The sequence below is a fragment of the Thermochaetoides thermophila genome (assembly GCF_000221225.1).
Source record: "Thermochaetoides thermophila DSM 1495 unplaced genomic scaffold scf7180000011814, whole genome shotgun sequence".
NCBI classification, from domain to species: Eukaryota; Fungi; Ascomycota; class Sordariomycetes; order Sordariales; family Chaetomiaceae; genus Thermochaetoides; species Thermochaetoides thermophila.
This window is the reverse complement of record NW_006383030.1, coordinates 331,322-353,127: the sequence shown is the minus strand read 5'-3', so window position 1 is coordinate 353,127 and position 21,806 is coordinate 331,322. Positions and strand designations below refer to the sequence as shown.

Sequence of the window (21,806 nt, the reverse complement as noted above, 5' to 3'; positions counted from 1 at the left end):
TAGCCGCAAGGCTATCTCCTACTTGCATGATGGTGCTCGCCACGTATGGGACGAAGCCTTGTGAAGTATGTTACATGTCGTTCAGCTAGTGTAGCTCAGTGTTTCTGTTCGTCTAGTGACTATGCGCGCAGAACGTCTCGTGCTGGTTGGCAAGATGCAGAGCGCTGGACGGTTTTGTAAACACCAGCCTAGCCAAGGCAGAAAAAAACAACCCCTAACAAAAAGAGCGTAACAACACTGGAAACACTCGAAGACGAACCGTTAAAACATTAAAAATTTTCGGAGTTATATATAACAGGCACTCGTGGGGATAGTACCCTGCAGAATAATAACCCCGGATGGCTCGTTTTCTCTCCCGGAAGGAATGGTATGGCGGGTTCAGTGTGGCCATTCTCACCTATGTGGAACAGTTTCTGGGTTGAGCCGACATCACAATTATCACTAATATTTTAGAGCTCACCGATCGGTTTGGGAGCATAATTGTCGTAATTTGTCAAAGAGTAAAGTATGGGATCCCCTAACGCATCACTTGACCGGTTCGTAAGCTGTTCTGTAACAGGGAATCGTAAAAGCAAGACATCCTTTTGTGACTGCAAAGGCTTGACCCCTAGCCGACACGGGAAAATGCACGTCTCCCGGGGAATTCTCTTGGATGTTGACTTGAATGCTCTTGGGATTTTACTTGGTGCCCGCTCAAGGATTGACAACTTGGTCACAACTCTCAGCCATTCCCAGGGCCTGAAGCCAGGAAGCGCAGCTGCTCTCCTCACCAGTCACCATACGACCTCATGACAAATACGTGGTTACCGATGGAGCGTTGCCCCAAGGCAGGTATAGTCAGTGTGGTTTTTCAAACTGTCAGGTGGCCTGCTCATGAAAATTTAAACATCTGCTTCCCGAATGCTGCGATAATTTTCCAAACCGGGGCTTCATTCTTACTTCGTTCAGCACACAGTTGAGAATGGGGGTTCGATTAGACTTAAGGCATAACGAAAAATTAGATTTGGTATGGAGGAGAATGTCGCGCCGTCAACATTCTCGCTTTTTGCACTGCTTGCTCCGTTGAGGGCGTGCACTCTTGCTTCATCAAGCAGCAGTAGGTACCTAGTCGTAGCTCTAGGTGTCGGCATTCGCCGCACTGTCCCAGGCGGACATGAGAGAGCTCAATATGCTATACCCTACTGATAGCCAGTTTTTGTACGGAGATGTTGCGAGTCGACCAACTCCACTGTAGAGATAGTACAAACCGTCGAAGGACTCCGGATCGCCTGCTGGTACCGAGTTTGAGCATTATCGTGTGCTAATATGCTGGATGGCCGCGAGCCATTTCTGCTCATCGGTTCTAAGAAGCCAAGGTCAGTAGAGAAACATACGGCCGATTTAAACAACGAGCAGATCCTCACTTATCAAACTTTAGCAACTTTCCAAGCACGGGCACCAGCTGAGCCCTTAGACGATTATCCTTCTGCTCTAGGAATTGCAACAGGATCGTCTTGAGGTACATAGCATCGGGATATGTCCCAATAGCCGTCTGAGACGCCGCAGTGCTTCCACTTCCAGACCTCGTTGATTCCATCGAGCTCCGCCCAGAAATGGTTGATGAAGGAGCAGCAAGCCTGGCCTGCAGCGACTTGGCCTCCTTCGCCAGCTTGTCATATCGTAGTCGGTAATCGTCCAGCGCACGCCGCAGCTCGGCATTCTTTCTCTCCATTTCTCGGACTTGGAGCTCCGAGGCATCAAGAGTGCTCCGAAGGTTGTTCACGGTAGTCCTCATCTCGGATACTTCAGCATTGGCGCGTTCCTCAATAGATTCGAGCTCTTCTCTCCTACGTCTCCATTCCCTCTCTCTGCGTTCTAGGTCATCCCTTTCCCCGGAGAGCTCCTTGATCTCTTTTTCAAGATCCTTAATCTTCTGCCGCAATTCTTCTGTCTCCCGGGCTTTCCGCCGAGCGAGCGCGCTGGACTCGTCCTCCAAACGGTCACGCTCTTCAATGGCAGCGTCCATCTTGGCGCGCATTTCGCGCACCTTACTATCGGCGCGTTCGTCCACGTCGGCGAGCAAGCGTCGCATAGTTTCTGCCTCACGTGTACGCTCATTGAGCATCTTCCGTGCCTCGGCAAGCTCCTCATCGAGACTCTCGCACTGTGCCTGGCTTTCTTTGAGCTGAATCGTTAACTCAGCCGTCTGATCTCGCATGCTGCTCAAGAGATTCTGAGCATTGGTGTACTGGTTGATCTTGAGCTCTACTTCTTCGCGAAGGACGTCTTGTTCCTTCTTGAGGCGAGCGACCTCGTCCTCAAGCTCACGGATACGGGGTCGGAGCTTGTTGGCTTCGTCTTGGACCCTCTGGAGCTCGCGAGTAGCCTTTTCTTCCCGAGCCGAGATTTCAATCTTCTCGGCTTCAGCGCGGCGAAGGTCCCGGCCTGCAACACGCTTCTCCTCTTCAAGCCGCAGTCGGGCGTTGGTTTCTTGTGCAACCTTCTCATGTAGAGTCTTGATCTCGGCCTCACGATCAGCAGCAAGGCGCTGAGCACGCGAAAGCTCGGCCTTGAGCTCCTTCTCGCGTTTCTCAAGATTGCGCAACTCGGCGTTCTTTGCATTCAGCTCTTCGCGAGTAGTCTTCAATGCAGCCGAATCTTGCCTCAAACTCTTGAGCTCTGGCTGTACCTTCTGGAGGACTTCTCTAAGATCGGTAAGATCTTTATACCGGGTTTGAGCTAGCTGCTGAGCGGCAGCCAAATCAGACTGGAGAGTGGATGATTTTAGCTTGAGATTATCAAATTCTTGCTTTAGAGTCTCGTGTTCTTTCAGGAGGTCAGCATTGCTCTTTGCGGCCGCGGATGAAGACATCAGCTCCTTCTCAAGCTCAGCAATGCGTTCTTTTAAGGCCTTCTTTTCTGCCTCAAGCTCCTTTATCTTCTCCTTGGCCTCGACGTGATCCTGTCCTATCATCATCAAATTCTCTTGGAGGTTTTCAATTTCCTCCCGCAGCTCCTCTTCCGTCTTTCGCTGCTTGGCCAATCTCTCTATTTTTTGATCCTTTTGGGCCAGCTCTTCTTGCAAGCGCGTCAATTCTGCTTGTAGTTCTGCCAGAGCAGAACCATCAGATGTAGGAGGGGCTTTCTGATCTGCAGAAGCCTCAATTGGAGCAGACTCAGCAGGCATTGCAGGTGTTGCAGCGCCGCCCTTCTTCTTTTTCTTGTTTTTCTTTTTCCCACCGCTGCCACTGCCGCTTGCCGGCGAAGCGATGGGCATCCCTAGCGGGATATGAGTGCTTGTCGGAGTGGCTGCTGGTTCCTGAGCGACCTGGAGCTGTTTGGTGAGTTCATCAATTCGCGACTGATCTTCGGCCTTAGCTTTCTTCAGAGCTTCGATCTCTGCAATTAGGGCTTTGATCTTATCGTCAAGAGAAGACTTTGCCTGATTGAGCTGTTCTACCTCCCTTTCGAGCTCTTGATTCCGGGATGTGAAGGCGGCTAGTTGGGTCGTTGTCACCTTAATATTCTCGGCAGCGTCACATTTCGACTTGGATAGCTCCTCCTCTACCTCCTTAAGTTTGGACTGTGCTTTCTCAAGGCGTTCGGTTAGAATGGCAATCTCGGCATTTCTAGCCTCGAGCTGCGTTTCGACAGAGGCCTTGACGGCAACCGCATCTCGGGTTTCACTGAGCTCCCTTGTGGCATGTTCGAGGCTTTCAACAAGAGACGCACTGTGCTCTTTGGCCAACGACAGCTCATCCCTCAAATTCTTGACCTCAGTTTGAAGCTTTTCAATCTCTTCCGTCTTCTGTTGGACTTCGGCTTGTAGCTGAGGCAGCTCGGACTCGTAAGAAAAGATATCTCCTGCTCCTTCATTGGACCTAGAGGGTGAATCTCTAGTTTCGGACTTGTCGGTCGGAGCGCCCGAATCTTTTCTCGCATCGGGTCCCGAGGATGTCTCAGACTTTGCTGCTTTGAGGGAAGAAAGTTCCTCTCTTAGCGCTGTGAGTTCTTTCTCGGCCTCTTCAGCTTTCTTCTTGTAGCTGTCTTTTTCGGTTGTCACGCGCTTAAGCTCCTCCATCAACATATCGCCTTTAAGATTGATCTGGTTCAGGTACTCGACAAGGGCTTCGGGATCCTTGATGGACGTCAAAGGGGTGTTTTCCCTCAGCGCTTTCTCGAAGGGTTCGATGGACGTTGCCCGGCTATGTGCAATGCGGTAGGATCGGAGCAGCTCTAACATTCCGTCAGTATTGGTGTTCACTGTGTGGGGTTTGCGGCAGACCCAAAGAGGCAGATCATGCAAACATACCCGGGTATGTCTTTTCTAGCTTCTCAAGCTTTCGCAGTCGCGCTCGGATCTCTGGGGGAAGCTCAGAGATCGAGGTTGAAGATGAGGCAGTCTTAGCCGTAGGCTCGGCACCGGCCTGCACCTGCTCGTTATTTCCGCTGTTGCTCGGCGAGCCTGTCCCTGAAGTGGGATTGTCGGGGCCTGCTTTTCCCGAGTTTGCAGTGGACTCTCCAGACCTGGGTATCTTGTCTCCCGGCAATGGTGTTGACGCCCTCGAGGAGGCCGCTGTGTCGTCGGCGTCATCAATCACGAACGCCGCCTCAAATACGGCCGGATCAGGGTCGGCTGTCGGCCCGTCACCATCGTCGCCGGTCTTAGCTGTTGGCCGGGAACGGCGGACAGTAGATGGGCCTCCAGCACCACTTGAGGATCGCGAACGACGCGGGGCAGCAGCCCTCTGAGCTTCGAGAGCGGCCTTCTGCCTGGCCTGCTCTTCAGCAATTCGCTGGTCAATTGCGCCTTTGAGTCGCTTCGCGGGCAATACGGAGTTAGCTTTCGTTGGCGAAGACCACGAGATGCCATTTGAGCATTCTAACCTGGAACATGATGACGGATCGCGCGGGGGTAATGTTGATGGCAAATCGATGGTGCTTGAGTCGCTCTGTCCGTTTGCTGGTTCGCAGTCAACTTGAGGCTCAAGATTAGAGAGCGTTCGGGACAAAGTGTGGTACAAGTGGGCGGGCGCAGCTGGAGAAACAGTTTGAGAGAGCTCAGGGAGGCAAAAGACCGAAGAACATTCGATTGCCGCGAGACGGCGACAAGCCGGAAGCCGGATGCTGTGTGCCGTTGTCCTGAGGGCTGGCTGGCCGAACAGTTGGCCGGACTTGATGCGCAGATCTACAGTAATTGAAAGCCGGCTTGAAGCACTTCCGGGGTTATGAATTTATGTGGATGCTTGTCGTTGATCTGCCCGCGTCAGGCTCCGCCAAACCAGTTGTTTTAGCGGACGTTGGGCCTCGTCGAATATTGCAACCCGTCGGCGTCCACGGTGTGCTCCCGTCTGCCAGGCACGCTGCGATCGAGCCGCACTGGATACCCACCTGGATACCCGAAACGCCAAGACTGCTCGGGACAACCAGAGACCCTAGCAGCCTTGCCGCAAAAGTGCAAGGCTGCAGCGGGCTGCGCACAACATCATGTGGGATCGTTGGCAGGGACATTGTGGGGAGACGCCTAAGGCACAAATTCCCCGTTAAAACAATACGTATGTATGTAACAGAGAAATCATGAAGTCACCATGCATTTTGGAGCCTTTCATTCATTGGACCCTGTGTGAGCTGGCCGTTTTCCCTTTTTCGCTGCTGATGCTTCACTGTCGCACCGTCGCGCTCCTGATGGATGGAAGGAAAGCACAAAACCGCCTCGTAATTACCCCTAAAGCCCCTCTTCTGGCCTTCCAGAAGGCCTAGTCATCATTTGCAAATCCTGCATTCATGCGCCAGACGTAACCGGCTTCGAAAATGGTTTCCTTTTGGCCATGGGGGGTGAGTGTCTGCCTGCCGACCATCCAGGCGCGAACATCGCCGAGCATCATAAACACGCACACTTACACGCAGGTTTTTGCAGAAGGACGACACTTCCCCCGAATCGTTTGAAAAGGCGCTCTCGGCGCTTACGACTAAGATCACGGCAGCCCAAACGCAGCTCGATCAGACACGTGCGAAAGGAAGGAGGGTGATGGTCCTCAGCACGCTGTACCTCGGCTTTGCGTATCTGGTATACGCTATTGTTCTCATATTGGTCGTAGGCTGGCGGAATATGGGGGCGGTAGATTGGACAGCTGTCTTAGGGGGCCCTATCCTGATCGTAGTCGTGCGCACCGTTATCACCGACTTCGTCAACTATCGCACCAAAAGGCTCAGCTCCAGGCTCAAAGACTTGCAAGCAGAGCGCGCAAAGACAATCCAGAAGCTCAAGGATGCTACCAAGTACGAATCGACCCTCGAGCTACTCCAGAAGTATGGGGGGCCTGAAAACAAGGAAAAGAGGGGGACACTTGGCGCCGAGGAAGATGAGAGCAGAATTCAGCAACAAGGAGGACGGCCAAAAGATACACAGGCGCCTCTGGCAAATCGCATCAATATTCTCCCTCCACCCACGGCGAATATCCAGCGCCCTCTTGTTCCCAGACCGGTTACGCCACAACCAAGACCCCATGCGAATCCTGCCATGCCCGAGATAGACGTGTCCGCCGAATTTGCACCCAACGCCTTCGATGGGCGGCCTCCCCCGGCCTACATGCAATACCCTCCCGCAACCATGACTGCTGCCCCAGCCGAGCCCAAGTCGCACTGGTACGATCGCATTTTGGACACCCTGCTCGGTGAGGACGAGACTGCGGCAAAGAACCGTATTGTCCTAATCTGCTCTCGTTGCCGGCTTGTTAACGGCCAGGCCCCTCCGGGGACGAAGTCTCTGACCGAGCTCGGCTTGTGGAAGTGCATGGCGTGCGGAGCTCCAAACGGCGAGATAGACGAGGGAAAGCGGATTGTTCAAGAGGTCTTGGGAAACAGGGCTGCTGAGTTCACAGCCGAAGCGCCAAAGGATACCACGAGCCGAAGCTCAAGCGACCTAGTTGAGGTGGACAAAGAAGTTCCGGTGAAGGAGGTCGAGGAGCGACAGTCTTCTGCCGAGGAATCTGGAAAGAGCAAGGGGTGATCGCTTTTCTGTATTCGTTTGGTGCTTGGTCCTTACTCTGTCTGTGCTGCTAGGTTTCTTTCTTTTTTTTTTTCCCTTCTACTCTCTGTCTCGTTACCGATCCTGATACCACTGCTTCCATTTTCCCCAAAGTGTTATCTTTTCTTACCTATTCTGTACTTCGAGCTCGCCATTTTTCTCGTCGTCTACATAAGGGACTGCGATCTCGAGGATATTGGTATTGGAATCATGGACTTACATAGAATTGCGAATGGCCGTTTAGTGTCAAACCAATGTTGTGCCCCTCAACGCATATCTTGCTCTTGAGCGACTGTCAGCTGGCAGCCAGTCAACCGCCCTATTCGAGGGAATCGAAGGTTTGCAACAAGTTCACGGTGCCTGAACTGTAGAACCTTGCAATGACTGCTTATACAACGATCTTGAGATGCCAATCACGTGCTTCTATGTAGCATCTATGGAGTGGCATGCCCTGAAATTCATGAGACCTCTGTTGAGAGACCAAGGAGGTGTTCTCGTCATTTGGTTACACCTATGATCTTAACATTTTACCTAACGAGATGCTTTTGCCTCCTCACCATGCCAAGTTATTTCTAAGGTCTCAGTTGGACCCTCTAATGACAGATCATATGCTCAATTTGCGTGGCTTCTTCCCAGTACATAGATCGCTGCTGAAAGTGTTGTTGAGGAACATACTCAAGGGCTGGCACTTACCTTATTATTCCATCACATAAAGAGCAGGCTGTTCACCAGGTCAGTTCCTGGGCACATGAGTGCTTTTGTTGTCCAAGCATGAAGCCTGCATCGGGTAAGTCAACCGACCTTTGGGGTTTCAGTGAGTAACATTACATTGAACACTTCCACAATATCGTTAGGTGCCAGTTGTTATGTATTTAGAGCACTACACTAAGTATTGGATTCTGATGTCGACATTGTTCAGGAAAGACGAGGGCCAATTAATAACGACTGCCAGATGTCACCTATTCCAGAATATCCCATGGACTGAGACCACTGTGAATGGCCTGGACAACTGCATTGTTGCCTCCAGTGTCAGTCTTGGTTGGTATTTGCTAGGTGGGTTTCCAGGGCAAACTGAACTGTGCACCTTGCATTTTCGAATGGCGCCATTGATTCTGATAGGTTCACAGTTCTAGATGTCTCTCAGCCAATGATCTCCTTCAAAAAGTCTTCCAGTCGGATGCCAGCCAAAGTGGGCTTGCTTTGGGCTGCAATTCTGCAAGTTGGGTTGTAGGGAGGGGCTTTTGCTTGGCTCGAGTAAGTTAGCTTCAACTGCTAATCCGCCTTCTAAATAAATATCATTTCCCTATTAGTCAATTTAGCTCGTGCAACCCTTTCCTGAGCTCCATGCATTAGGGCGCAGGCGTACCGGAAGCCGGATGCACCGTCCCGTCTTTGCGGGCCGTCCACGTCGTCAAGGATCCTGCCCAGTTGTTGTAACCCACGGCTACAGGTCTCCTGCTTCTGTTTGCAAGGCTGCCAACAGCTTGCAAGCGGCCAGCTCCATCTCTTCTGATGCATTAAGCTTCTGACCTGTCGCAGAAAATCCTTTGCTTACTTGGCATCTTGTCCCAGTCCACCACGTGGTTGCTGAGGAAAGGATGGGAGCTGTGAAAATCCTGACTCAAAGATCGGCAAATCGTATGTTCTCCCCACGTTTTCTCTCTCTTTACCCCTCTATCTCTTCCCACGCCCCGCTGGTTGAACTTTGTTAGATAGTTCGCCACGTAATCGTACAGATTATCTAAGCTGGGTTCGCTCGTCCTCGCTTTCTATGCTTGCTGCTTGATCATCCACACAAGAGCGGCCACACTTTGGTGATACTTTTGCTTTCAGTTGACAACTCTTCATCCATCATGTTTGACTTCTCGCAAGCAGAATGCCTTGGCACATGGGGCTTCTGAGCCCTGTTGGTGGTCGTCGTTTATATCGAGTAGATAAGCTCGGGCATTGAGATTCTTTTTTTTTGTCTTTGCTGCATCCCGTGTCCAGCACCCTCAAGGTATCCGTTTTCCTTTTTGCCAACTTGCCTCTTTGTTTGTTCTGCCAATGTTCGAGAGTCTTTTCCTCATCCCCCAGAGCGTCGCAGCAGTGCTGCAAAGGAAGATCCGACAACATGGAGCGGGACGATGCAGCTGTCACTATTACCACGACAGACTACGATTCAGATGACCCAGAAGAGGTCGATGATGTCTTCGAGGGTGAGAACGTTACTGAGAAGCCTTCAAACCAGTCGGTCGAGCGATCGAAGGAGAAGAAGCCGGGAAAGACAAAGAGCCCTAGACAGAAGAAGGCGTTTCAGGCTAAGCCTAACATCACCAAGTGCACATGCGGAGGCAATGGAGCTGAGGGAGATGCTGAAAATGCTAAAGCTGAAAAGCCAAACGAGGAAAAGAAAGAGAAGGAGCAAGAAGAAGCTAGACGCAGGCAGTCTGTACCTGGGGCTACTCTAGATTCCAACAAGAAGAAAGCTTCCCTCCGAAAGAGCCGACGGAGCTGGAGCCCTTATATCGAAGAGTATCCTGAGGTCCCCAGGCCTACCATTCGTCTGAAGGAGCACAAGATTCAACGCACAGCCTCAATGATCGAAACAAAGTATGATGGAGAAACTAAGGACTCCTTGTCACCTTCCAAAACGAGAGGCAAGTCCTTAACGAAGAAGCGCCGGTCACGGCCACATCGTCAGTCCTCCAAGGAGTCATCATCATCTTCCCAGTCTTCACGTCACCAAAAGCATCGGAAAAAGTCGCATAAACACCGGCAAAACGAGCAACCTTCTGATTCAGGCATTGATGGAGTTGACTTCGATGTCGATGAGCCATGTCTGTCATTGCCACATTCGGCGCAGCAGGAGTTGAGCCCGGATATGTCCTCCAATCTCGCCACTCGAGGTTCTTCATCACCGAAGAAGCACAAAAAACGACACAAATCACGGAAGACAAAGTCTATGACATTGTCTGTAAGCCGTCGTCCAAAAAAACAGTCATCTCGTCACGATTTGGACTCAGACAGCGATATGGACTGGGGAGCCAGTGGGTCTGACAATCAATCGAGCACCGACGAACAATATGCACTTTGTGCTACTAGGACTCATTCTATCGCCGACTCAAGACCTTGGAGTTGGACATATCAGGTTCACAATGAGCAGCAAGGATACCAGCGGGCCAGTAAACATTCGGTAGTCAACTCTGAGCGAGGAAAGTATCGGTCACAATCACGCCCCCGCCGCCGGACTATGCTCGATGCCCTTAGCATCGTCACCTTAGACACCACACACCGAGATGTTGTTGGTTCTGTCTGTGATGTTTGGCGAGCACAACCAGAAGACTATGAATATCCCGAAAGCGACTTTTCAGCTGCCGAGTCAGATGATGACGGGCCACGGAGCGTTAGGCTCTTGGGTGTGGAAGACTTGCCCCCTCGCCGCCATAAGTCGTCTCCTTATCTGCCTCCTCCAGACGGACACAGAGGTGACTTTGATTTCCAAGCATCATGCCAACAGCCTCGCCCCCCCTCGACGATCTTCACAAGAAACCCAACACCGACTCCTATCGTCTCTTCTTACAAGGACGTCCCGACTATCGAGTCCTGGGCTCTCACCAGATATAAACGTCCCACCGCCTCCTTCCTTAAGCTAGACGAACCGCAGTTTCTCAACATGGAGCCCGAATCCTTCGACCACGATGACTACGAGCATCACGATTTTACTCGGTTTGGCCAGTGTCACTCGGTTGGGCTAAGGAATTTTAGACTAGGTCCACCCGTCCCTACTCACAGACGTCACCGCGGACGCCCCAACACCTATCCTCCGCCAGCGGGACCACAGCCGACGCCTCTTCGTCCTCCACAGACGTGGACATATCCACGGCACAGGGAGACGTCACCCGCTCCTGCCTTTTTTGCAGCGCGTCGGACACGCGAATTCCTCGCACCAAAGCCCAGACGGGCAGCTGAGCGGTTTGACTTCAATGCATGGGGATGCGATCGTGCTTCCAAGAGCTCGTTGACGTTAGGGCTGTACTGAAATTGGGGATCTAACTGGGTAGAGTGTGGGTTTGCAAGCCCTATAGTATTCCAAAACGTTTTCTTTTAACCGTGGTATTGCCTGCTCACACTGGTTGCAGGGGAAGTAAGCGAGGTCTTACAACTGGGGTGTTTTGGAGTCAAAGAGTATAAGATCTTGACAGAATTTTATTTGTTTTCAGTGTAAATTCTCTTTTTTTGATCCTATACTTGTTTTGTTGTTGCGCGTTCTGTTTCTGTACTCGAAAATGGTCTTGCTGATAGCTAATTTGGCATGGTTGGACCTGTCTCTGTTGGATATAAGTTATGATATAAGATTGGACAGTTCGACCAGAGATATGAGGTTTATGAAAGATTTTGGATATAATGACCAAATATATTGGCTTGGTACCTGACTAGTGGGAGTGCACACTGAAGTATGCTGGGTAGCATCGAGGAAGTTGACGATTTTTGACGAGATTGCAACGAATTAAGTGAGCAAGGGCTTTGATTGACGCTTCTACAGCGTCCCGCAAACTTATATAATAGGTACATGACACATGAAGCTACATAAATGATGTGAATGTTAGAACTATCGTGGAGATGATTGAGGGGTCGGTGGTTTGGTCCTGAGCCCCTGAGCCCCTGACTGTTAACCGGGCAACAACCCTAACCCTTAGTCAGCAGATCTCTCGAGTCAGCGGTCAACCTTGAGCAATCAATGTCTGGTTTAACGGCAGCGTTATTTATGGTGTAACCAGAGGTCTAGGCACTTCATATCATGACTTTCTGTTTACTATCATAGCAGTCACAGGACCTGTTTTTGTTCAGCGCACAATGACGCGGACTACCTTGGTAGTTTCAATCTCGGGATTCTTGGATGGTATCCTCTCGAGATTTGGTCCTTGTTCCCACCTGGTCGAAAGCACACAAGAATACATCACAACTCGTGTTCAGAGGCCTTCTTCCAAATGCAACAAGGTGACCATACTCTTGCACCATGTAGGAGGAGATCAAGCACCACTGGACCATGAGGGGTTCTTCCTGGTTCATATAGCACGATGTTGACTAGAGTCACATGATCCTCCGCTAGTATCGTATACAATGCAGTCAATCTGCGTAGAACTGGAGTAGACCCGTAAAATTTCATTTTCTTTCTTCTTCGAAACTCTGGGAAAGAAGGTGCCCTACCATATTAACAACTAAAGCCACTTACATACAGGTATATAATTCTCAAGACAATAACTGTAAGAGCTCAACAGTTTTTTGACTCAGGCACCATGATTAATCCATTCACAATGCTGAGCCAAAGCCCAAGCCGCTACCCCTCCTCGAGCTACGGCGGTAGATACAGCAGCCACTATATTTCAAAATATGATAGCGGGTGTGGCTATAGTTACAGTCGATCTCATCACTCGCCAAGCTCTTTTCGGGCCCGAAGCCATAATCGCTACCTCTACATCGACACGAAAAATCCTGGATATGTGGCATTAATCACAAGCGATAACTATCTGAGGGTAGACTCCCAGCTCGGCCCCCTGCGCCCTAGCAATATCATTAAAACGCGACTGTCCGACTGGCTTGGCACTCAACCTTGGCGCCACGACACCTCCTTCCTCGGTCGGCAGCATCAGGCCACGCAGAGGGGACCTGTTTGGATCCTTTGAGCGTATTAGACCCCGTGACTTGAGCCCGTTGATGTCATTTCCTCCAAGACCGTTACGAATCGTCGCGTTCCCGCGGCCCACCGCCCCGTCGCCAGAACCCATTTTCTTTCCGACGTGGCTTATCACCTCTGCGCCGCCTCTTACCCGTCAGTAGGGGTTAGGCTGAACCTAGCATTCCCACCTACCTCGCTGGCGCGCGAGATTGGGATTACGTTGCTAGTGATGATGAGCGAGTGCTGGCTTCGTCGCACCGGATTCCTGGAGGCAGGCAATATACAAGCTATGAGCCTGATATCCGAGTGTCATACCTTGGTTCTGAGAGGATCGGAATCTCGCATTTGAGGTGAGTGAGGTTAGAAACCTACTGTGCAACGGGTGTGGGTTGGATCTTGTGGACAAAAGGATCACAACCCCTAAGCTGCCAGTTAAGCAACAAACAAGGGTTGGCTTGCTTGAGGTATATAAAAGAACTGAGGCACCCTTCCGGTGATATCACAAAGAACTCTGGCAATTAGTCAATCTTCAGACTTTTTGCTCCCATCCGAAGGATCCTAAGTGACTGCACTCGACCACAGTTGATTTTGGAATCCAAATTGATATGAAAGCCCGCACCTGCTGGTGATGATCTCAGCATCCCTAGGAACTGAAAACATCCACCTACTTAATATGTACAATACCACCTCGAAGCAACAACATACCCCTGGAGAAGAGAGCTGAACAGCAGAATCAGGATCACATCAGTCAAAGCTCCCAACAGAGTGCACCATGTTAAAGCATCCGGTTTCTTCCAACATATGGCGTGTGATCGGCGAAGTAATATCGGGGGCCACGGCCGAAATAGAGGAGCACCAAAGACACTATAGCAGAGGGGCGGTTTCAGTCGGCAGCTTAGACGAATACAGGAAGCTGAAACTGTACCTGAACAGAGAAAGAAAGCTTTGGGAGATGAAGAGGGATGAAATAGCCCAGTGAGGTCTTAACATAGAGCGGCCAGCCTCGCTAACTGGGTACTTCCGTCGGCACACAGTATGGGCCATGCCGGTGAAAACACCACTGTTGCCATTAGAGGTACATAATTTACTTTGCATAAACATAATCAGCACACATCATAATAAGGATCAGCCAGATAATTTACACAAAAATACGCGAACATAGAGTGATGACCTGTCAAACTGGAATGTCACTGGGCATGCCAAAAAAAAAAAAGTTAGGGAAACTGAGCAAGTAGGCAGAGAGATGGCAGTAGTAGCGATTAGATTATAGACCAATGCCGCCCTTCAACCAAAACCCTATCTGTACCTAAGGTTTATCGGTATCTTTGCAAAGCCAGCGAAGCAGTTTTTGATCTTCCACTCTCTTTTCTTTTTCGCCCATATTTTGACAAAAAATGCATCGCTGCAACATGCTCTTCCTCCCACCCCCGTGCAAAGCTCAATCCCACAAAAGAAAGAACCGATAGACCCGAGGTATCATCGCCAAAATCACCATGCCATGCACCTGAACACATACCCAATCAACAAATGCCATATCTGCCACACCCATGCATGCATGCCCTTCAACGCCGCCACCCAACAAAAAAAAGTCCCAAAACCAAGATGCCATCCAATAATTAGGAAGAAGAGAAGTCCGTGTGAAAAAAGGGGATGCTACATGAATGTAAAGGTCAAGAGGTCAAGAAGCCAGCGACTTTAGTTCCATACCCCAGCAACGGGCGCCATACCCGGCATAGGCCCACCTTTCTGCATCTGGGGAGGAGCTTGCATCGGCGGGGGCATGGGTTGCGGGTACTGCGGGGGTGCGGGGCCCCTGCCGGCAGCCGCGCTCATCAGCATCATCTCCAAGCCCTCCATTCGACCGCGCAGGGCCGAGTTTTCGGTCTCGAGCCCCTGGTTGCGGCGCTCCAGCTGCAGGATATATTCGGTGGCTTTGCTGAGGATAGTGGCTTTGTTGAGCTTAGCGGCACCACCAACGAGGGAGGAGTGGTGGTCAAGGCCAAGGCCGTCGTCGAGGTGCTCGTCGAACTCACCGTTGATGTTGCCACCCTGCTCGAGCATCTTGGCACGCTGGGCCATCATACGCAGAGCCGGGACGGCATCACGCAGCTGGGTGATTTTGTCATTGAGGTTGGTGCGGTAGCGCTTCTCGATCATGTTGTGAGCCGTCTTCTTTGGGCCCAGGGCCGATGGGTCCTTGGCCTTCGACGTCGAAGTCCGGCGCTGGGCAGCCGTTGAGGTGTTTGCTGTGGAGGGCGGGGAAGTCTGCTTGGCAGGCGGTTGAGCTGGCTCGTCCTCGGAGCCAGAGCTGGTAGATTTCCGCTTCAAGGAGCGGGAGGAGTAGCGCTTGTGGTTGGCATCGGAGGAGGGGAGAGCCGTAGAGGAAGGCTGAGGAGCCGAGAAGGGAATCATTGGCTGTTGTTGCTGTTGTTGAGGCTGCTGTTCCTGAACCCGAAGCTGCTGCTGCTGCTGCTGCTGCTGCTGCTGCTGATGTTGCTGTTGGCTCGCGTACATGTTTTGTGATTGGAAGAGAGGTGATTGGCTGTCGTTGTTGCTGTTGTCGTTGGTGGGGATGGAAAGCTCCAGCGGGTTGATAGCCGGGCTCAGGGGGTTTTGCGAGCACTGGGTAATAGCGTCGAAAGTTGAGGGGCAGGCAAACAGATTCTCGGGCTCAGGAGAGAGTTCGGTGTTGTCCCACGAATTCCAGTTGTCCGTGGTAGCGAAGCCAAACGAGCTGGCCGACAGGGCTGGAGACAGTGGCGATAGGGGAGAAGCAGCCGAGTCGGAGGTGAAGTCCGTGCCAAAGTCTTCAGGGTGTTCGAAGACAGAGATCGGAGAGAAGTCGTATGTTTGCTGCAGGGTGTTAGCGCCGGTGCTCATGAATCCAAGTGGAGTGTGTGATGTAAGGGTGTGGCGTGTAACTGAGCAGTGAGTGTGGATATGTGTAAGGTATGTGTGTATGTGTATGTGGATGTGTGGATGTGTGACAGGAGACCAGGTAGGCGCTAAGGCAACTTTAAGGCTTTACGACAACATCCAACGTCTGCTGACAGGGACAGGAGGAGGAAAAGAAGCACCTTACCCCTCTCACTTAATGTGCAATGGCAGAATGAGGGGGAGGGGATAGAGGATGGAGGATGGAAAAAAAAAAAAGAGAGGGTTCAGGGAGGGAAGTCAACTAACAAGCTGAGAAGCGTCAAAAGACGTTGTTGCATAGGGGTCGAATGATATCGACGAGTCAATACTTGTGCCAGACATACCGATCGGATGACGGTGGCAGGATGTGCTAGAGCAGTGGTGCTGGGTAGTAGGGATGCAGCGTTGGAGTGCTGGAGCTGTCTGAGTTTGGGCTGCGGGAACCGTAGATGCTGAAAAGCTGTGGTTGGTGGTGGTTTGAGTGGCGATAGGATGCTTGAGTCGGCGTGTCAAGTGTTCCCTGAATGCGGTGAGGCGAGTGAGGTGAGGTGAGGTGAGCAAGCTGTGAGCTGAGGTGATGGTGTCGATCGTCAGGGCTGTCAACTCGTGAGGTCTGTAGACGTCGTTGCTGTCGTGGGCGATCTGGGTGATCTGATGGTTCGTCCCGTCATCCTTCATGGGAGTTTGGACGAGCTTAAAAGGTTTGTTGCTCCCTTCGGTGGCCCCTAGTCATCGGCACCGTTCGGTCTCGGCAGTGTACATCATTTTTGCTGTATGGCAGTGTGTGGTCGCGTGTGGTGGCACTACAGAATCGAAAACTTCGAAAACCAGACGATTCACTTTCCCAGTCGTACGAGTTTCGACGGAGCTCTTTTGCGGAAGTTGGCTTCGTTCCGGCATCGCCCCCACGCACATGCCCGCCAATGCCCGCAATCCCTACCTAGGTACGCAACGCCTTGTGCCTGTGTTGCCCAGCGTCTCCCTGGGCTCCAGGCCCAGCACGCTTTCTGTGGGGCTCGGCGCTCCCCGGCTGGGTGCTTCTGCTGCTGCTCTTGCTGCTCCTCCTGCTCCTCCTGCTCTCAGATCGAAAAGACAGGCAGCCAGAACAGGCAGTCGGGCGCTGGGCGGCTCCACTCTTGCAGATCAAGCCCTGGAGCGGCTTTCCGAGGGGACGAGCTAAGCACAGGTAGTCGCTGGAGTCATGGGATTTGATGGGGTTTCCAGAATTCCATAGCGCACAAAACGCACAACGGGCCTGTTTCACAGCCCTGACGAGAAATCAGCATCCAACTTAGCAATCCGACTTCCAAGGCAAAAAGAATATTGAGCCATGTCATAGCAGAATCAAAGCAGTCGTCCGTTCCCCGAACACAAATGCCTGCCCTTTTTTTTTCAATAACTGCTCGCCGCGGTGCTGGCAATTACGGGCAGAAAATGAGATCGAACGAGCAGCGGCAGAGCGGAAGGCTCGTAGAGCCGGTTTGCGCGGCGCCAGCCAAGGATGGCCATGTCGCCCCTGGCGGCCCATGCTAGCCTGCCTATGATGTAATAGCCCGCCGAGTGCCGCGACAATGGGAAATTGACGGCATCTCTCTGGCCCCAAGGCCCTTCAAGAATTCCCGCAGCACAAATCAGCGATGCAGATATTGCCCAGCCGCCGTGCAAATGTGCATGGAGACGAAAATCGGGGCCTCGCGGAGAAAGGTTTTTTTTTTTGGCGTGGTAGGGTTCTGCTGCGGCGACCCGCACGGGCAAAATCGACATTCTGTCATCAAAGAATCCAAGCTTTCGTCGCCGTTTTGGGGCGTTCCTGGGCTCGTGAGTGGGTCCGCCCTGGGTCACTCTCCCAGTTTTCTGGGTCGACTCTGACGCACATCGTCCCAAACTGAAAGAAATGGCCTGATCACAGTCCAGACCTGCACAGACCAGCACCTGGCCACCCGTCCTGCAAAAACGCGTGATCGGGCAGACCCGTAATGAAATTGTTAGCCACAGCGTACCACTGCCACCACAGCATCGCGGCCAAGTGACATGCACTCCGATCGCGATAAATTTTCGTGGCCAGTACAAATCTCGCGAAAATAAGCCGTCACCGGCCGCTGCGACTTGCTGTTGCTCATCGTTGCAACGGCACCCGTGACCGTCTCCGAATGACAATCTTGTCATTGAAGCTCCGGATTCCTGCCCGGGTTTTTGGCCCCTAGTCGGCCGGATCGGGATGTTTCGAGCCTCATTTTCGCAAGAGGGACCAGCCGCGGGCACCGCCGAGCTTTGAGAATGACGCAGATACTGCGACTATGCGCTCCTGCCGCGCTCAACGTCCCCAACGCTTGTCCCTGATGTTGTGATGCTCTGATGCTGTGCCGCTGCGACGCTGTAACCATCTCCCGTTACTTCCCGTACCAGATCCGACGCCAACGATCACAGCGGCCGGCGGCAGCTGTCACCAGCCCAGGAGGAGCCGGGACCGGGTTTCGGCTCGTCGATGCCTTTTACATCCCTACGCATCGCTACACATCCCAATGGAATTTAGTATTTTTATGTGGCTGTTAAGTGTTCGGCCGAAGAATCTCCACCGTCCGGGCCGGCAAAGATGGACCTCTCGTCGACGCGGCCCGACTGGTCTTCGTGAAGCGTTTTTTTTTCCCATGGCACGATTTTTGCCATCTGCAATGGATCGCGGGGTCAGGATGTCTCTGCTTGGCAGAGAGTGTCTTCCAACCCCAATGCCGATAGTGTGTGCGTTATTATTAGACTATTATTGACTTTCTGGGACGATCGATCGGCTTCGGGCCATCGGCCTCAAGCATCTCGGGAGCGACCATCTCATGGCCGACTCGATCTGGCTGGCTGCTGACGTAGATAGCGTGCCTGCCGGCGATGCTACTAGGCGGGAGCTAGCATGCGGCTCTTCAAGAAGCGTGCTGCCGCAGCTGCGGGGGGGGGGGAGGGAAACAACGCGCCAAGGATTTAGGGTTTAGCGCGAAGTACCAACCCGCTGGCTCAAAAGCTCATGGGACCGTCCAGTTCTCGGCGCCACAGCCGTCAATCGTTGAGGTCAAGTGGTCAGCCAGCTCGTGAGGGCTGTCAGTGTGTAGCTACCACGAGATTGTCCTGTTTCCCCCGGTTCCGGGTCCCGTCTTTACATTGGCAGTCTTACTTTCTTGGAATGCATGGGCCCAAGAGTCTACCGTTTACTTGCCTAGGGCATGCTACTCTTGCAGCTACACCCAACTGGAACGTCAACATCAGGATTTCAAGATTTCTCGGGCTTTCTTCCAGCCTCTCGCCAACTTCGCCTCGACGTACTGGCTCCTTTGGTGGGGAAATGTTCCTGGAGGAGACATCAAGGCCAGCTACCCCAGCCGTGCCGTTGGTAGATCTTACGATTCCACGTTAAAGAGCCGCCATGGGCTCCATCCACCTTACGGCTGTTCACGGCTGGCTCGGGCAAGGGTGAAAACTGGAGGAGGTGGGCCTACGAGTTTTAAAGTTTCAACCGTCGTTTCGGAATTAAAGTTTACCCTGACATTGAACGTGTAGGGTCCTAAAAGGATCGATCTCACCTCCGAGGCCTTTCATATGAGCATCGTCGAGCAGGGCAGCTCTCTTTGCTCCTTCAACCCGGGCATCTAAGTAAGCGAACAAAACTGAAGTTTGAACAGCTTCCTCGAGATTTAGCCCCCTTTAGCATGTTGAGGTATCTCTCTGCCCTTCGCGCCTCTTCCGGTCTTCCCGTCTTCCCTCCCCCCCCCCTCCGAGTGTTCCGTGATCCAATATCTGCCAAGTTTTGTAGGGAATTCACGTCGATTTCCGTTATCAACACCAGTTATACACTACCCGATGATAATTTTATGAATTTGTTCCTCATTTTTCCTTTTGATAGAATGACACACTAGACCAACCTTTTTTGAAATTCTAGCAATATATAAGATGTGACCGTATGCTAGCAACTAAGCATAATCAATCGCTTCCTAAACTCATGTCTTCCATCGGAGTAGAAGTCCAAAAATACCGAGTCTTTAGTGAAGAAGATGTATTCAGGATCGAGAGCTTAGCCAATCGCACGTCAAGACCAACAACGCTTCTCCTTTAAAGACCGCAGAACGTGGACCTTTCATATATCTAAAGACCATAAAAGGCTAACATACATCATCCAGAAGGTCCTGTTGTTGCCTGCAACGTAATGGCTAAGACGTTAGAAACCGGATTAGAGCGCGTAGGTGGTCAGGCACGTAGGGCCTGACAATGAATATTCTGGAACTTTTCTCTCACATGTCACACACCAGCTGAAATTCTGGGTCGTCAACTCAGCTGGATACTAGATCTGGACAAGATAAATGATCAAAGATATTAAACTACACACGTCGAGCTATTAATTAGTATTGTGATAGGGTCATGTTGTGACCTTCAATGACTTCCCACGCGCTGAATGGTACATCGCCTTCATTCCCAGCCACTGGTCTTCAAGGAAGTAAAATTAGCAATGCTTGTGAGGGCCCCGGTGAGTCGAAGAAGAGCAACCAGGGACGGTCCGTCGAGCGTGCATATACATGTAGAGAGCACGGGTATGAAAATATGAAGGTCGCACCAGGATGAAATGCCCGAGGGCTCCCTTTTTTTTCGTCACATTTCCCGCCTAAGGGAATTTTGCCACGCTTCTGCCGCTTCAAGCTCGGTCTTGCGGCTCATGGATGGATACATCAGGAGTGCTTTTAATATAAGATATCCATTTAACCCTCGGAGGCTGACCTGTGAGGTTCTGAGATTGCAGGTTCATCCAATATGTTCGGGTAAAATGCCGACCGAGCTTGGATGCAGCACATTCACCATGCCAGCGTCACCCGCACACGAGATCCCCAGGATCTCTCAATATGCCGGCTTTGGAGTTGCTTGCCCGTTGCAACAGCGAACCAGACATTCCATATGTTTTCTTGCACATTCTTCAACACCAACAACACTGAATATGGATGCTTCTCCGAGTCGCCCTAGATTAACAGCACCGAGTAGGTGGTATCACACGATTACACCCGTCAAGTTTGGTGTACACCTAAACCAAACTGATCCTCCGCGTGAGCTACATGTGTCATCCGGAGCAGCTCCATCTTGCGTCCGAGAGCCAAAATCCCGGCATGGGGGTTGTTAGATGCCGACTGCATTCCGCCAAGATGGCCCGCTATATTTATTCGTGGCGGGAATGTTCCTGTTCCCCATATCTTAGGCGGTCTTGGGCCATCGTATCTAAGTAGTGTAAGCGGCAACTCAAAAGCCGGGCTTTCCGCTCATCTGGTCTTGTCGTGCATCTTTGCTTTGCCGCCGCCAAGGTCAATCGCTCGAAATCTTGAGTATGTCTTTGTCGTATAACGACTTAGCTGAACTAACTCCCCACTGAGCCGTCGCTGCTGGTAAATCTCCTATCACTGAAGAATTACGCGCAACATGCTGTGGAAGTCATGGATCGCCCTCGTCGCGGCCCTGCTGCAACCAGGCAAGTGTTCATCGAAACAACCCGGACTTCACAAGAGATCAAGATGCTGACTGAGCAGCAGCAGCGGCCGCGAGCGCCGTCTTTCAGGATCCTGACACGGGCCTGACATTTACGTCCGACTTCATCCTGTACAAGGCTGACGGAAGGGGCATCACATACCGGATCGCGATTCCCGATAACGCACAGAACTATGTTCCGTACGATGCCGTCGTCCAGCTAGTTGTCCCCAATGATGTTGGTTGGGCTGGCCTTGCCTGGGGCGGTTCCATGCCGAGGAATCCGCTGCTGGTGGCCTGGAAAAACAACAACGACGTTATCATCTCTCCTCGCTGGGCCAAGTAAGTAAATTCAAGGCACTGGGTCTGTTCAGGCTTTCTAACCCCTTTCACACAGCGGCCACGTTTCTCCTCAACCTTACAGCGGCTCGGAGTACACCATCATCAAGGGGGGCACCAAGTCCAACTCGACACACTGGCAAGTGACAGCACTATGCAAGGGCTGCACAGCCTGGACAGTGCCCGACACGGGAGCCCAACGTTGGGTCTTGCCGGGAGGGAGCAACCGACTCGCCATGGCTTATTCGCCCAACAAGCCATCGAACGCTGCCAGTCCGACCTCATCCATCTCGATTCATGAGGTGCACAGCTACTGGACACATGATTTTGCTCGCGCGAAGAACCCCAACTTTGAGGCAACAGTGCAGAGGCTGATTGCCTAAGGTGACTTGGAGAGAGAGA

General features: G+C 51.9%; 6 protein-coding genes across 6 annotated transcripts; 4 read left to right on the top strand and 2 right to left on the bottom strand.

Moving 5' to 3' along the window:
• Window positions 1–1,399: 1,399 nt before the first annotated feature.
• CTHT_0011310 (uncharacterized protein) lies at window positions 1,400–4,875 on the bottom strand (the record flags this gene model as incomplete). Its single annotated transcript, XM_006691588.1, has 3 exons — window positions 1,400–4,215; window positions 4,292–4,799; window positions 4,867–4,875. The coding sequence occupies 3 exons, from the start codon at window positions 4,873–4,875 to the stop codon at window positions 1,400–1,402; spliced, it is 3,333 nt and encodes a 1,110-aa protein (XP_006691651.1).
• Window positions 4,876–5,790: 915 nt separating this feature from the next.
• CTHT_0011300 (uncharacterized protein) lies at window positions 5,791–6,988 on the top strand (the record flags this gene model as incomplete). The annotated part of the gene is made up of 2 exons (XM_006691587.1): window positions 5,791–5,814; window positions 5,897–6,988. 2 exons carry the CDS (start codon window positions 5,791–5,793, stop codon window positions 6,986–6,988), a joined length of 1,116 nt encoding a protein of 371 aa, XP_006691650.1.
• Window positions 6,989–9,119: 2,131 nt separating this feature from the next.
• On the top strand, window positions 9,120–11,027 carry CTHT_0011290 (uncharacterized protein; the record flags this gene model as incomplete). Its single annotated transcript, XM_006691586.1, has 2 exons — window positions 9,120–9,962; window positions 10,137–11,027. 2 exons carry the CDS (start codon window positions 9,120–9,122, stop codon window positions 11,025–11,027), a joined length of 1,734 nt encoding a protein of 577 aa, XP_006691649.1.
• Window positions 11,028–14,360: 3,333 nt separating this feature from the next.
• On the bottom strand, window positions 14,361–15,545 carry CTHT_0011280 (uncharacterized protein; the record flags this gene model as incomplete). The annotated part of the gene is made up of 1 exon (XM_006691585.1): window positions 14,361–15,545. One exon carries the CDS (start codon window positions 15,543–15,545, stop codon window positions 14,361–14,363), a length of 1,185 nt encoding a protein of 394 aa, XP_006691648.1.
• Window positions 15,546–16,494: 949 nt separating this feature from the next.
• CTHT_0011270 (uncharacterized protein) lies at window positions 16,495–16,761 on the top strand (the record flags this gene model as incomplete). The annotated part of the gene is made up of 1 exon (XM_006691584.1): window positions 16,495–16,761. The coding sequence occupies one exon, from the start codon at window positions 16,495–16,497 to the stop codon at window positions 16,759–16,761; it is 267 nt and encodes an 88-aa protein (XP_006691647.1).
• A 4,259-nt stretch (window positions 16,762–21,020) lies between these two features.
• CTHT_0011260 (uncharacterized protein) lies at window positions 21,021–21,787 on the top strand (the record flags this gene model as incomplete). The annotated part of the gene is made up of 3 exons (XM_006691583.1): window positions 21,021–21,075; window positions 21,134–21,407; window positions 21,463–21,787. The coding sequence occupies 3 exons, from the start codon at window positions 21,021–21,023 to the stop codon at window positions 21,785–21,787; spliced, it is 654 nt and encodes a 217-aa protein (XP_006691646.1).
• Window positions 21,788–21,806: the final 19 nt, after the last annotated feature.